The following is a 15,984-nucleotide window of genomic DNA, read 5'->3' on the forward strand; positions in this document are numbered from 1 at the left end:
CTGTCAAATAAATACATAAAATCTTAAAAAAAAATACAGTACAGTACTGTCAGTATATTTTCCTTATGATTTTAATAATTTTTGTTTTAAAATGCAGTATATAATCTACGAAATATGATTAACTCTTAGTGGTAAAGTTTCTGGGGAGTCAAGTAACGTGGGTTTGTTTTTGGCGGCACAGTGGGGAGGTTAGTGCCCATAGCTCCTTATGTTGTTCAGGGATAGCTATGTACTTACTATGTATGCTGCTTAAAATCTTGAACATCTCTCAGTGTCAGTACATTGTTATTTTAAAATAATTGTTGCTGCTTGTATTCAGTTGGATTGATGCACTGAAGTTGATTTAGCCAGTCCCATATAAAAGTCCAATTATCCTGTGAAAGTAGGGTACCAATTCGTAGAAATAATATGTAAAAATTACTGTTTTAATTTAAAATGTTTATCCTTGTTTGGTAAGTAAAGTATGATAATTGGTTTAATTTGTATTTCTGTTACAGTGATGTTGAATTTTTAAAAAAATCTCCGTGGACCTTTAGTATTATTTGCGAATAACCTGTATGCATCCTTGGCCCATTCTTTTTGTTGGCATTTACCAGTAATAGTAAATGATGTAGTAATAGCAGCAGCTGCAGTAGCAGTACTTGATATGTGCCGGGCACCATGTCAGTGTTTTCTGTACTTCATTTATGCCTGTGAGAGAAGTGATACTCATTTTACAGTTGGAAAGTCTGGTTTTTGAAGGGATTGGCTTCCCAGAGGGTAATGTACACTGTTCAGAAGGGCTGAGCTTAAAATTGAAGCAAGTCTGCTTGACCCCAAAGTCTCAGCTCTTAAATCATTAGGTTGTACTATTATTTTCATGCATTTTTATATACATTATTAAGAACTTGAATTGTGAACATGAGTATTGGCAGACATTAAGGGTTTTTCGTTTTTGTCTTCATTTTTTTGTCTTTTAGTTTTTTGTTTTTGTACTTTAGTGTGGTGATGTGTTGAATTTTTTTTTTTTTAAGATTTTTTTTTTTTTTTTTTTTTTGGCAGAGATCACAAGTAGGCAGACAGGCAGGCGGGGGGGGGGTGGGGTGGAGCAGGCTCCTCGCAGAGCAGAGAGCCCGATGTGGGGCTGGATCCCAGGACCCTGGGATTATGACCTGAACGGAACCCACTGAGCCACCCAGGCGCCCCGAATTCTTATGTTCTGTTTAGGAAGTTCGCATTAGTCACTGTTTTAAGCAAAGTTTGGTCGTGGTGGTTATGGCTTGAATTTGTGGGGGTAGGTATTTTCCTTTGCAGTTTAAAATTATTTTTTTGAAAAAGGCTTTACCTAAATTTTGTTTTGCAGGTTTTTGAGTACTAACTCAGATCCTGCTCAAAACTAAACCAGAGTAGGGCTTTTCAGTATAGAGGAAATATGCAAAAGGACTTAACCAGTTGGGACTGACTTTGTTGGTTGTCATTGTTTTGAAACTAGTACATAACATGAAAAAAAAATTTGAAGGAAAATTGCATTAAACTTTTTAAAATGATGACAAGACTCAGTATGGTGAACAAATCAGTGAAGAATACATAATTGTAAGAGGTTGTTAATAAAATACTTAACAAAATCAAAATTTGAAACTTCTTTAGGCTGGTACTAGCTAGAGGATGAATTGGTATTTGAAATGTAAAGCTCTGTACTAAATGTAAAGAAAACTGGCAAAGTTGTCCCAATATGGGAAGTTAGCATTATATTAATAAATGTCTAAGAATTAAGGGGGTTTACTTAGTGAATTTTGCATGTGTTGACAATGCAAAAGTTACCAGAAACAGTAGCATCTGAATAGCATCCAGAGTGTGTTCTATTCAGAGCAAACAAATTTGTACTGGTACTGTGTTTGAAGGGACATTTACAGATTAAATTGTATTTGTTACAAGGCACCAGTTTTATTTTCATAGAAGATGGTGAGGATAGGGAGTAGTTTGAATAAGATAATTTAGGTTACAGAAAAAAATTAATGGTAATGAATGGGCATTGAAGGAGGGAACTAAAGGAGGAAATTCATTAAAAGGCAGTTAAGTTTTAGAATTGAATAACATGAATTCCTTGATTGTGGTGGCAGTTCTCAAGAGGCTAGATTATCTTTTTTTTTTTTTTTTTTTTTTAAAGATTTTATTTATTTGACAGAGATAAACAGCGAGCGAAGGACCACAAACAGTGGGAGAGGGAGAGGCAGGCTTCCTGCGGAGCAGGGAGCCTGATGATGGGCTCCATTCCAGGACCCTGGGATCATGACCTGCACCAAAGGCTTTCAATGACTGAGCCATCCAGGCGCCCCAAGAGGCCCCAAGATTATTAGTGAGCAAGGATGTTCTAAGGGGATTTTAACATCCTTTGAAGAACTGCAGGGTGGTTGAACTACATGATTTGGTTTTTCCCTCTCTTAAGATTCTGGGAATTTTTTTTTTTTTTTAAGATTTTATTTATTTATTTGGGATCACACAGAAGGGGGAAAAGCAGGCTCACTGAGCAGGGAGCCCAGTGTGGGGCTCGAGCCCACAACCCTGGGATCATGACCCGAGCCAAAGGCAGATGCTTAATGACAGCCATCCAGGCGCCCCTCTGCCAATATTTTCTTAAAGACCTTCACTTTAAAATTTTTTGTCGGGGTGCCTGGGTGGCTCAGTGGGTTAAAGCCTCTGCCTTCGGCTCAGGTCAGGATTCCAGCCCCGCATCAGGCTTTCAGCTCAGTGGGAGCCTGCTTCCCTTCCTCTCTCTCTGCCTACTTGTGATCTCTCTCTCTCTGTCAAATAAATAAAATCTTTTAAAAAAAAATTTTTTTTTTTTTTTTGGTCATATTACCCATTTATACTTGGGCAGGAAAAGTCTTCTATAAAAATGCTTATTAAGGGATCCTTGAAGGAAATACATATATAAAACAGTATTTTTTTTTTTGACCACTATTTAATATTTTGGTGTTTTGGTTCATCTCTATCTTATACCTGTACACCTATATTTTTGATGAATTTTTAGCGGTATGGAGTCATTACCATATGTAGTTTTAGAGTGTCTATATTATAAATACTCTTCACTTAGTTTTGTACAATGTTTTAAGTGGTTATGTAGTGTTTTTTTATTAAAAGGGATTTACAGAGCTTACAGATGCTCAAGAGTTTTCTGTTTCAGTTCCAAACATAGGATAACCTGAAATTTAACACTGTCAATTTCTTAATTAATGCAAGTATGTAGGCCCAGCCGTTGTTTGGCACTTTTTAAGAATTTTCAAAGGAACCTAGAGAAATATGTACTAGTTTACTTCTCATTTGTTTACTTAGTTATAGCAGTGGGAGTGCCATGTCTTTTCACCCCATCGGATGGTCATTCTTAAATTAGCAAATCTGATAGAAAATACTACTTTCTGGGAATTTGCTAAAATGTGAGACCTGGTGTATATCTTTTTTCTGTTTGTTGTTACAGGAGCTTTAAAAAACTTTGGAACAGGTAATACTACATATGTAAAGTAAACCACCCATGTTCCAGCTTTCTTGTTCTGGTAGCTGCTGTGTAGATTGCTGTGTTTGCTCTCCATATGTGTGGTGTTTTGTTTTGTTTGTTTTGCCCTTGAATAGTTTTAGGCATGATATTTCATTTAAGAACTTGAAGATGCCTACATCTCCTCTAAGAATAAATATAATCTATATAAACGAAATTACCAAGCCAGTGAAAATTAGTAACACTGATTCAATATTCTCTTGTATATAGTCAATAATAAAATTCCCGGTCCCCAAAAAATGTTTGCAATCAGTTCAGTCAAGGTTCAAAGGTTTACACATTGCTTTCTTAATCTAGAAAAGGCTTCTACTTTGTATGTATTTCCCTGTGTGCAGGTTCAGATGTTTTATCAAGGATATTGCACAGGTGATGTGTTTTTCTTATTTTGTCACACCAGGAGGCATATAATGTCAGATCAGTTGGTTTAAGTGGTGGCATTTATGTTTCCATTTTAAAAGTACATTTTTTCCCTTTATACTCAGTATTTTGGGTAATATTTTAAAGATCATATAAATCTTGTTTTCTGCCCTTGTTGGGCAGAAAAGCTTGATGCTTTTCCCCAGTGATTTTAGCATATATTGACAGTTGTCTGAATTACTATTTTTCTTTTCTTTTATTTATTTTTTTATTTTTAAAGATTTTATTATTTGACAGAGACACAGCGAGAGTGGGTACACAAGCAGGGGGAGTGGGAGAGGGAGAAGCAGGCTTCCCACTGAGCAGAGAGCTAAATGTGGGGCTCCATCCAAGAACCCTGGGATCATAACCTGAGCTGAAGACAGACACTGAATGACTGAGCCACCCAGGGGCCCCTGTCTGAATTACTTCTTAAATTAAAATTTTTCGTGTGTATAATCTATTTGTTTTGCATTTCCTGACCGTTTTTTCCTGTTCATATTTGTTGGGACTGTTGCACATTTTCTGTTGTTTAGGTTTTGACAACTGTGTATGTAATTTTTTACATTTAAGTTTTGATCCATCTATAATTTATTTTGGTTACTGAATTACATTTTTTGAGAATTTCTTTGGTTTTTAAGTTATGGGCTACCATTTATTGAATTACCTATTCTCTGTAATTTATAATATTTTGAATATTCTCTTAGTTTTAATTCTTAGGCATAGCAGTTAGAATAGCTTATCAAAAAAATGACCAGCTTTGGGGGAACCTGGTTCAGTTGGCTAAGTGTCTGACTCTTGATCTCACCTCAGGTCTTGATCTTGAGATCATTAATTCAAGGCCTGTGTTGGGCTCCATGCTGGTTGTGGAACTTACCTAGAAGAATAAATAAGTAAAAATAAAAATGGCCAACTTAGGTATTTGTGTCCTGAAAATGTCCTTAAAAGTACCAACATATGCTATTTGCTCATGTTAGTATTCCTTTTTTTTTTTTTTTAAGATTTTATTTTATTTATTTGACAGATCACAAGTAGGCAGAGAGGCAGGCAGAGAGAGGAGGAAGCAGGCTCCCTGCGGAGCAGAGAGCCGGATGTGGGGCTCCATCCCAGGACCCTGAGATAATGACCTGAGCCGAAGGCAGCAGCTTAATCCACTGAGCCACCCAGGCGCCCCTCATCTTAGTATTCTTGACCTTGATATCATACCTGTTTTGAAGAACAAAAAGTTTTGGAGGTGGAGCAGATTAAAGTACACTGTTGTTTTTGCAGACACTTGGACGGTTCATTGTTAGCCAGAGGGAAATAATTGATGGAATGCAGTAAAGATAACATAGATAGAGAACAAGTGAGGGCCAGATAGAGTAATGTGAATGTAAATGGGCAAAATAGGAACTTGTTTGTTAAAGGCAAATAACTTAGTGCAGATGATGATGCTCTAAGTAGAAGGGGAATTTTACAGTATCCAAAAGGTACTGAGAAACTTTGACAGATTGTTAAAGGCAGTATGAAATAGAAAAACTTGGACTCTAGATTCAGTTGTCTTAAAAAAAATTGCCAACTCGTTGCTGCCATCTAGTGATATTTAGCTTTCTGTATTCACAGAAAGTTGGGGAATAACAGTCATTTGGTAGTTGCATTTGATTCAGATTGAATGTATAGATTAGTTAAGGGGTAGAAATAAAAATTCTGAGGTAGAGGGGCGCCTGGGTGGCTCAGTGGATTAAGCCGCTGCCTTCGGCTCGGGTCATGATCTCAGGGTCCTGGGATCGAGCCCCACATCGGGCTCTCTGCTCCGCAGGGAGCCTGCTTCCTCCTCTCTCTCTGCCTGCCTCTCTGCCTACTTGTGATCTCTCTCTCTCTGTCAACTAAATAAAAAAAAAAAATCTTTAAAAAGAAAAAAATTCTGAGGTAGATTTCTGCATTTTCTTGTCTGAGGCAGGTTATTTCCCTTCTTCTCTATTAGTATGATTTGACATTTCATAAGCCGTACAGATGTTGTTTGATTTTTTTCTTTCTGGGCTAAATAGATAATGTGATATGAGTAAGTATAATTGTGAATAGGGTGAGCAGGTAGAGCATTGGCTGAAATTTCAGTAGAAACATCTTCGGCTTATTACCTACTTTCTCTGATGGTTTTTTTGTTAGTAGTAAATGTGCCTAAATGATAATGAACACAGTCTGAATAATGGCACTATTCTGTCAAATATTTTGTCTTTTCAATCCGTTTCCACTAAAGGTGGAGTTACACTGCTCTGCAAATAAAGACAAGGAAGCTAAAGGCTTAATTCTAGTTATAAATTGATTTTGGCCCCATCAAAATGTAGTTTTGGACTATTTGAATTCTGTACCACTTGTAATTACCAAATAGTGCAATTTGCCTCTCCCACCTTACTGCACCTTTTCCCAGCAGAATTTACATGAGATTTAATGCTAACTTAAGAGAAACTGGAGTACTTGTTAACAAACAGTTCCCAAACTTTTAGCTAGATTGAAAATTCAAGATAGGTCCCTCTCAAGAGGGCAAAGAATCAGGATAGCATGATCTTCAGAATGAACAGTTAAAAGCAAAATTTTGAGATTTGCTTGCATTCTGAGCAGATGTAGATTTTGTTTTATTTGTTGGTTTTAGGATATAAATAGAATGGCAGGAATGGAAATAAAAACATTTCTTTAAAAAAAAAAAAACTGTCAGAATGAACAAGGCAGAGGGAGAAGTGGGCTCCCTGCTGAGCAAGGAGTCCACTGTGGGGTTTGATCCCAGATGACTGGATCTGAAGGCAGACGCTTAACCACCTCAGCCACCCAGGCACCTCCAAAATCTCTTGGTTTTATTGCTTTAACATAAAGTCTGATTAGATGCATAGATACTTTGGTCTAATAAGGCAATAAAGGTAACTGAGTATTCCTAGTTTTGATTTGTTAACCAGATAAGACATGCCTTAGCGATCCTTTGATGGTAAAAATCATGGGATAAGGGGCGCATGGGTGGCTTAGTTAAGCGTCCAGCTATTTAGTTCAGTTCAAATCTTGATGTCAGGGTCATGAGTTCATGCCCCATGTTTTTAAAAAAAGGTGGGATGAAAATACATGTATATATAAATACAAAATACATGGTATAACACTTGTGTCTATATGTACCCAGGGACTACAGTTTTGAGTGCTACCACCCAAATAACCTTAAGGAAAATGTTGATTTCATTCCATTTTATTTTATTGTGTTCAAATTCTGCTTTTTTGGAAACCAGATCCACTTCATCATTGGTAGTGAATTAAATGGGAAGCACATGGAACATAATATTTCAGAAATCTACCCTCTTTTTTTTGTTGTTGTTGTTACAATTTATACTGGGTTTTTTGTTTTCTTTTTGAGCGAGAGAATGAGTTGGGGAGGGCCATTGGGAGAGGGAGACACAGAATTTCTAGTAGACTGAACACCCAGTGTGGAGCCAGACATGGGGCTGGATTCCACAAACCTGAGATCATGACCTGAGCTGAAATCAAAGAATCGGAAGCTTAACTGACTGAGCCACCCATGTGTCCCAGAAATTTACTCTTTTTTTTTTTTTTTAAAGATTTTATTTATTTATTTGACAGAGAGAGAGATCACAAGTAGGCAGAGAGGCAGGCAGAGAGAGAGGAGGAAGCAGGCTCCCTGCGGAGCAGAGAGCCCGATGCGGGACTCGATCCCAGGACCCTGAGATCATGACCTGAGCCGAAGGCAGTGGCTCAATCCACTGAAAACAATTTTAGGAAAGAAATTTTTTTTATTCTGTGTACTTTTCTTTACTTGGATTTTAAAAAGAATGAATTTGACATGTTTTTTTTTTTTCCTTAGGGCATCTGGCTGGCTCAGTTGGTAGAAAAGGCAACTCGATCTCTGGGCTGAGTTGAGGTCCCACATTGGGTATAGAATTACATACACAGGCTCAGTGGTTTAGGCCGCTGCCTTCAGCTCGGGTCATGATCTCGGGGTCCCGGGATCGAGTCCCGCATCGGGCTCTCTGCTAGGCAGGGAGCCTGCTTCTCTCTCACTCTCTCTGCCTGCCTCTCTGCCTATTTGTGATCTCTCTCTGTCAAATAAATAAATAAGAAATCTTGAAAAAAATTAAAAAAAATTACATACGCATATAAATACGTAAACCTTTAGAAAAGGGTTTTTTTATTAACACCTGAAACTAACATAACACTATATATTCACTGGAATTAACAAAAACTTTAAAAAATACTTTCTCTGAGAAAACTTTAAAAAGGATGTGACGACTAATTTCATCTGTGAGGAAATTTGGAGTATTTAGAATGTGCCAGAAACTTCTGGTTGCAGAACTTATAAACTGATAAGGATTAACCAAATTTTATTTTATTTTATTTTTTAATATTTTATTTATTTGACAGAGAAATCACAACTAGGCAGAGAAGCAGACAGAGAGGAGGAAGCAGGCTCCCCGTGGAGCAGAGAGCCCGATGTGGGGCTCGATCCCAGGACTCTGGGATCATGACCTGAGCAGAAGGCAGAGGCTTTAACCCACTGAGCCACCCAGGATTAACCAAATTTTAAACTGCAAATATTTTTTTTAACGATTTGTCTATTTTATTTATTTTTTTAAATTTTATTTATTTGTCGGAGAGAGAGCATAAGCAGGCAGAGTGGCATACAGAGGCAGAGAGAGAAGCATGCTCCCTGTTGGACGAGGAGCCTGATGTGGAACTCGATCCCAGGACCCTGGGATCATGACCTGAGCCAAAGGCAGCAGCTCAACCAACTGAGCCACCCAGGCATCCCAGGATTTGTCTATTTTAGAGACAGCTTGCTTATAATCCCAAGCACACTCCCCCTAAGCGCTGAGTCTGGGAAGTCGATCCCACAAGATCCACAAGGTCATGCCCAGGGCTGAAACCAAGAGTCAGACACTCAACCAACTGAGCCACCCAGGCACCCACTGACTGGAAACAATTAAGTATAATTCCCACATCATTGAAAGTGATTTGCAGGTATTTTTTTATATAGTAATCTTCACTTACAACCTCGAGCTCAGACTCACAATCCTGAGATCAAGAGTCATGTTCTCTTACTGAGGCACATGGGTGCCCCTAAAGTGATTTGTGGATAAAGACTGCAGTTGTTGGTAATAAGAATACCAAATTGTTAAAAATTAAAAATGAGTGTAAATGTAATATGCTGCAGAGCTATGTAAGGTAAAAAGCAAAAAATAAAGTATGTGGAATTGTACTAAGAGTATGAAATTGTGGAAAATCCAGACTGGGAAACTTTAGGTCAAATACCCTGTATTCTTCAAGCAATAAATTTGAATTTAAAGGGGTGCCTAGGTGGCTCAGTTGGTTAAGTATCTGCCTTTGGCTCAGGTGGTGATCTCCCGGTTTTTGGATGGAGCCCCACATCAGACTCCCTGCTCAGCAGGGAGTCTCCCTCTCCCTGTGCACCCACTCACTCTCAGACAAATAGTAAAATTTTTTAAAGTGGTGACTACAAAGAATAGTAGTCACTTTGGGGGGTTGGAAGGGTTTAAAGAATGGAATGCTGCACATGGGGCTCTTGAGTTAGTTTTGAGATTTTGGATACTAAGCCACTCTGGCACCTTGAGACATTTTTGTTACAGTACTTTGTACTCCTGCATTCTTGGAGCAGGGGAAAAAACCTGTCTGTTTCAACTGCTTTTCTTAAAATTGGCTCCCTTGGCTTTCCACTAAATGGGTATTTGGGGATTCTTCCATTTCTAGGTCTTTCTGGTTCTCCTGCAGTGGTAGATAACCATGCAGATGTGGGCTATTGGCTTCCCTTTACTAGCTTGCATTACGGCATTTTGATTGGGTACCTGGGCACCCAAGTTTATCTAGTTGCTTTTATGTGGGGATTCAGAAAGGTTCAAAAACTGTGATTGTGTTTTGTTCTGGGAAATCCAGGGGTTCCCCCCTGCCTTAGTTTCTTTGCATTTAGGATACTGACACCCCCCTCCCAAAACATTTTTCAGAGGTAGGGTGAAATGTGACCTGAGTTCATTTGGTTATTTGTAAAATTTTGGGAAATGTGTTCCCTCTTAAATAGTTTTAAAACAGTGGTATCATTAGAGTGTAAACTGTGAGGAATCCTGCTCTTCATGTTTTTCCTCTGAACTAGCCTTGGTACCTAGTACTTACCAGATACTCAGTAAATGTCCAGTGAAAATATGTATTAATTTGTAGTAGATGTGTTCCTTGAAACAGGATTGATTAATGGACCTTTGTGGGTTCACTTGTCTTTACTGTTACTCATACCTTGACTAAATCCTTAGTATGTGCATTGAAAGCTATTCCGTTGACTTTAGCCAAGCTTTTGAGGTTGAGGTCATTATTACTTTTCTGTTAACAACTCTGGATTCTTGTAACAAGTTTAGTAACCACATACAATTGGAGGAAATAGATAAAATTATATACTTAAATTCAGAGATGGCAATCCTTGTTAGCACCTTTTTACTTGTGTATCTAAATGTCTCGTTATCAGCCTTTCCAAATGGAGTTCCATGGGTGTTAATCCTTAATATCCTAAGGCATTCTTTATAGGTAATAAGTTGTCTACTTCTAGATTGGTTCTAGCTATGTACCATCTTTGTAAAAAGTGAGAAAATAATCATTTAAATCCACTTCTTTTCTGTGGTTCCAAGGAGTATATTTGAAGGGGACATTGTCAGTTTGTTTTACACTCTTGTTCAGTACGCTGATGGCATGTAGAAAGAACCATTCTCTTCCCCAATAGGTAATTGCTAATTAAACCTAGGAAGTTTTTCCTTTTAGTTACTGTTGTTTACTATAATACATAGAATATGTTTATTTTTTGTGAAAATAATTGTAGAAAACTGGCTTGAGTTCTCCCCTCTTAAAATAAAAGTAAACCTTAATACCACCAGTAATATTTGAAACCAGTTAGTCCTTTCAGTAGGTTTCTGTTTTTGGTGTTCTGAGGAGGCTTTCTAGGACTCAAGAGTTGAAAGAGTGTTGGTGACTCTGTGCCATTGTTTGGTAAATTCTTATTGCTTAGTCTAAGAAAAATTAACTATTGTTTATAAAGCTATAATTCAGAAACCAAAATCAAGTAAAGACTTTCTTGAATTTTAGAAAGGCTAGGAGGGAAAAGCTGTTGACAGCTTTAAAAATCAGTACTACTTGTGAAATGAGTAGTATTTTAAGGATCAGAATATTAGCGATCTGTATAAATGATATGCTACCTGTTTTCTTACACATATATATGTATAGAAGATATTTTTACATAATCCATGAACTAGTTTGTCATTCCTCTGGGGATTGGAAAAATAATACACTAGGTACTCATCTGATGTGAGTTTCGAAGGGATGAATGGAAAAAAGGTGAATCTTAAGAATGGTACTCTGAATCTAATGTGGGACTATCTTAAACTGTTTCAAGTTTGGTAGTTGGGGTGGGAAGGGGCAGCAGATACAAACCCTAAAAGAATGTCAAAATGTTTCTACTTGAAAAAACCTAAGGTGGTAGAACATGAATCTCCTTGTAATTACAATGTGACTGAACCTTCATATACATTTTTTAAAAAAGATAATTTTTGTTTTGAAACAGTCTGAGGAAAGTTGTACTCTTCTTAGTTCTCCTGGTCCTCTCTTGATTCATGCAGTGTTCTACGTGCTAGTTTTATCATCATCACCATCTAGTATTACGAATATCCCAGCTGTATTTTCTAGATCATCACATAAAAAGTAGATTGAGTCATTGCATTCTATAAAATGATCTATTATTACTTAAGATATTGCTGGCGTATTATGAGTCATTTAATGTACCTGGAAATAAATATTTCCAGAGTGAATGATTTGGGTCTATATATTGCCGTAGTATAATAAAGTTAATAATATTTAAAAGGGAGAGGGTCTGTTGTCCACATTTATCTAGCTAAAGAATGGTTTGTGGGCAGAAATTGGAGTTTTGTATATCTTTGGAATAGGTGAGACTCATTTTAATAATAGCAATGTGAAAGAAGGTGGAGTTCTTGATACATGGCAGGAAATGGTTAGGTTAGTATGACAAGGAAGGTTAAAATTATGAGAAGTTGATAGTAGAGAGCTTAAGGTATTCTAATTTACTTGAGGACTTAAGAACAGAGAGGGCTCACTTGAAATGGATAATGCCCTTAATTGTGTTTCTAGTTGTCTTTGAAGAGCACCCCCCTCCCTTGCAACCCACGGTCCCTTGAAATGATAGTCTGGCACTGATGGAATAGACTAGGGAAGATGGAGCGGGAATTGGTATAAGGGTGCATATATTCAGGAGCTCTCCTCTCTAAAATAGTAATATACTTTCCTCTGTGAGAGCCGTTTAAGTTGACTGATTCTCTAGTCACAGTGTTCAAAATAAAGAGTAGAAAGTTTTTTATCAAGGAATATTTTGGTTTTAATCTCTTTCTTTAACCTGAATGCATTTTTTTTCCTTCCAGTTTTTCATCTTTGTAAGGAACCTTACCATCAAAGAAAATGGCCAGCAACGTTACCAACAAGACAGATCCTCGCTCCATGAACTCCCGTGTATTCATTGGGAATCTCAATACTCTTGTGGTCAAGAAATCTGATGTGGAGGCGATCTTCTCGAAATATGGCAAAATTGTGGGTTGCTCTGTTCATAAGGGCTTTGCCTTTGTTCAGTATGTTAATGAGAGAAATGCCCGGGCTGCTGTGGCAGGAGAGGATGGCAGAATGATTGCTGGCCAGGTTTTAGGTAAGATCTGGGTTGAATTTCTTCGTTGACTGTTTAATTCAGATACGAGGTTTTCTGTTCATGCTTCTGTTTTTCTCCTTTCCATTCAGCTAAGTTGAAAAAAATGTTAGGTTTATAGTCGTAATGGCTAAATAAGGATTTTACTCCTTTCTGTGTAGTAGAGACTGGATAACCAGTTGGTGGTCTTGAGTAAGGTCAGGGGAATAGGAATGACATTACATAAGTTACAGTGGCTGCCCTAAATAGCTGTCCTCCCGCTCACAGTAGAATGGGCAAAGGCAGTATAGCTTAGTCACTCATGGGCTGTGGAGTCAGATTGCTTGGCACAACTGTGTTTTGGGCAGTCTGCATAACTTGGCTGAGCCTTCTCATCTGTTAAAATGGAGGTATAGTATGTCAGTCTATTACCTGTTCTCCCCCCTCCCCCAGAGATTTTATTTATTTGGCAGAGAGACACAGGGAGAGAGGGAGAAGCCCTCTTCTCTGGAAGCCCAATGCTGGGCTCCATCCCAAGACCCTACGATCATGACCAGAGCCGAAGGCAGACACTTAAACCACTAAGCCACCCAGGCCACCTCCAGTCTGTTGTCTGTTCTTACCTGAGATAATAGTACTTTGGTGTTACCAAGAATTTGGATTAATTAGGCTGTTTCATGAGAAGCTTCTAGTGTAAGTCTGCATGTTATGCTCAATAAAAGATGCTTAGTGTTACATATATTTTAGCATTAGCAGTACAAACTGGTTTTGTTTTTGGTGTTAGTTTCCCCAGTAAGGGGTCTCCTGACCTACCACGTTCAAATATTTGAGAATGAAGTCTGAGCTTTGCTGAGATGTTTATATTCTAAACTTTAGAGGATCTTATTACATCTTTTTTTTTTTTTAATTTTTTTTTTTAAATTTTTTATTTATTTATTTGACAGAGAGAGATCACAAGTAGACAGAGAGGCAGGCAGAGAGAGAGGGAGGGAAGCAGGCTCACTGCCGAGCAGAGAGCCCGATGCGGGACTCGATCCCAGGACCCCGAGATCACGACCCGAGCCGAAGGCAGCGGCCCAACCCACTGAGCCACCCAGGCGCCCTAAGATGTTCCTGAAGATTGTAGAATTTCATCTCCATGAAAATTTTGACTGCTTATCCATTGCTAAGATTTGCTTTCAGAATCGTAGTTAATTTTATATAGCTTATTTTTTTAAAAGATTTTATTTATTTGACAGAGATCCCAAGTAGGCAAAGAAGGCAGGCAGAGTGTGGGGGGGGCAGGCTCCCTGCTGAGCAGAGAGGCCAATGTGGGGCTCGATCCCAGAACTCTGGGATCATGACCTGAGCCAAAGGCAGAGGCTTTAACCCGAGCCACCCAGGCGCTCCTATATAGCTTATATTTTTCTGTGTGTGACTATTAGGGAAGCTGAAGGGTTAAGTGTCTACCTTGCCTTTGGCTCAGATGATCGAGCCCCGCTTGTGTTGTGTTCCTCTCTCACTGTGTCTCTCTCTGTCAAATAAATAAAAAGACTTTAGTTTTCTAAAGATTCCTGTGGTGGCTTATTTAAATTTTCATATTGTTTTCAACATTATCAAGAGTTTATATTCAGGTTTTTGGTTTTTTTTTTTTCTTTTTTTAAGCATAGTGTTCAAGTTGAATTCCACCTTAAATGTTTTATTTTCTACCTGGCTTTCTCTCTTCAGGATGTTGTGAATTTTTTCCCCCTTAAGTGTTTCCATGTTGGTGTTTCCTTACAGTACTACACAGAATTTAAGCATTTCATAATGATTGTAGCATTTAATAAATACTTCTACATAACATGATTTATTGTAAAGTTTCAGCTGTTTTTGTTTTTTTTTAAATAAATGACAGCTCCATTCTTGGAGTAAACAGCATTCTTAATATCAGGAACAGCTCTCTCTTTTTTTTTTTTTAATATTTTATTTATTTGACAGAAATCACAACTAGGCAGAGAAGCAGACAGAGAGGAGGAAGCAGGCTCCCTGTGGAGCGGAGAACCCGATGTGGGGCTCGATCCCAGGACCCTGGGATCATGACCTGAGCCGAAGGCAGAGGCTTTAACCCGCTGAGCCACCCAGGCGCCCCAGCTCTTTCTTTTTTTTGAAGATGTTATTTTAAGGGTTTTTGTTGTTGTTTTTAATTTTTTTGACACAGCATGAGAAGGGGGAGCAGCAGGGAGAGGGAGAAGTAGGCTTCCAGCTGAGCAGGGAGCCAGATGTAGGGCTCCATTCCAGGACCTTGGGATCATGATCTGAGTTGAAGGCAGGAGCTTAACTGACTGAGCCACCCAGGCACCTTCTTTTTTTATTTTAGAGAAGGGTGGGGCTGGAGAGAAAGGGGGGAAATCTGAAGTCGACCTTCTCCCCGCCCCCAGCACAGAGCGTGATGGCCTTTGGGGCTTCATCTCACAACCCTGAGATCATAACCTGAGCCAAAACCAGCAGTTGGATGCTTAACCAACTGAGCCACCCAGGTGTCCCTCAACAGCTTTTTAGACTATTTGAATGTTTGGTTACTGTTTCTCGGTGGTTCTTCACGTAAAGAGCTCTGTCATTCTAGAATAAAAGTACTGTGTAATTTGTAAACACTTCTTAAATGCTAACTATTTGTAAAAATCCCAACCATACTGGATTGGGATGGGAAAATACTGGAAGTTAGAGAACCTTGTAATCCTTGACATTGAAAATCCATGGAACAGTTGTAATTGGAGGATATGTAAGAAATTTTCATACCTATTTGTCCTATATCCAAAGTACAAGAAAACACATGTATAAAACTTTGACATCTGTAAAATGGCTGCATCATAAAATGAAGTCGGGGTTTTTCATACTTTTTTTTTTAACTGTCATGGAAATTTACTAACACAAAAGTAGAGAAATTTAATGAATTTTTAAGTACATCTCACCTTGTTAAATACCAATATTTGATCATGTTTTCATCTGTTTTATTGGTTTTCTTTTAAATTTCATTAGAATAATTTTAAGACTTCATATATCCAGCAGTTAAGAACTTTTAACAAAATGCAAACCACACTGCTCTTATCACATTAAGAAACTCACAGTAATTCCTTAATACCATCAAATATTCAATCCATGTTTAGATTTCTTTATTATTTCAGACTTTTTTTGTATTTTATGTTCTATCACACCTTAACATGGTTGCCCATTTTTAGTACTGTTAAGGATAGTTTGTGGGTTCAGGTTTTTACATCTTGATCCATCTGTGATAAAAGTTTGCCATGAATTTGCCACCTTACTGGTGATCATCCATTGATGATCATTGATGAGGTATTTCATTAGGGGTTGCAAAAGAGTAGATTTCTAATTCCCT

At 38.1% G+C, this 15,984-nt stretch overlaps 1 protein-coding gene across 12 annotated transcripts in view; it reads left to right on the forward strand.

Annotated features, from left to right (window-relative positions):
* Positions 1-15,984, forward strand: part of HNRNPC (heterogeneous nuclear ribonucleoprotein C) — a 67,374-nt gene that overhangs the window by 16,592 nt on the left and 34,798 nt on the right. For 8 of the 12 annotated variants that reach the window (XM_046007489.1, XM_046007499.1, XM_046007500.1 and 5 more), the window contains one exon: positions 12,376-12,653. In XM_046007489.1, coding sequence (XP_045863445.1) covers positions 12,413-12,653 — 241 coding nt within the window. In that variant the 5' untranslated portion in view covers positions 12,376-12,412. The remainder of the gene's footprint in view (positions 1-12,375; positions 12,654-15,984) is intronic. The other 4 variants (XM_046007491.1, XM_046007496.1, XM_046007494.1 and 1 more) reach the window with 1 other exon arrangement.

This window comes from Meles meles, chromosome 6 (genome assembly GCF_922984935.1).
Source record: "Meles meles chromosome 6, mMelMel3.1 paternal haplotype, whole genome shotgun sequence".
Lineage (NCBI taxonomy): Eukaryota > Metazoa > Chordata > Mammalia > Carnivora > Mustelidae > Meles > Meles meles.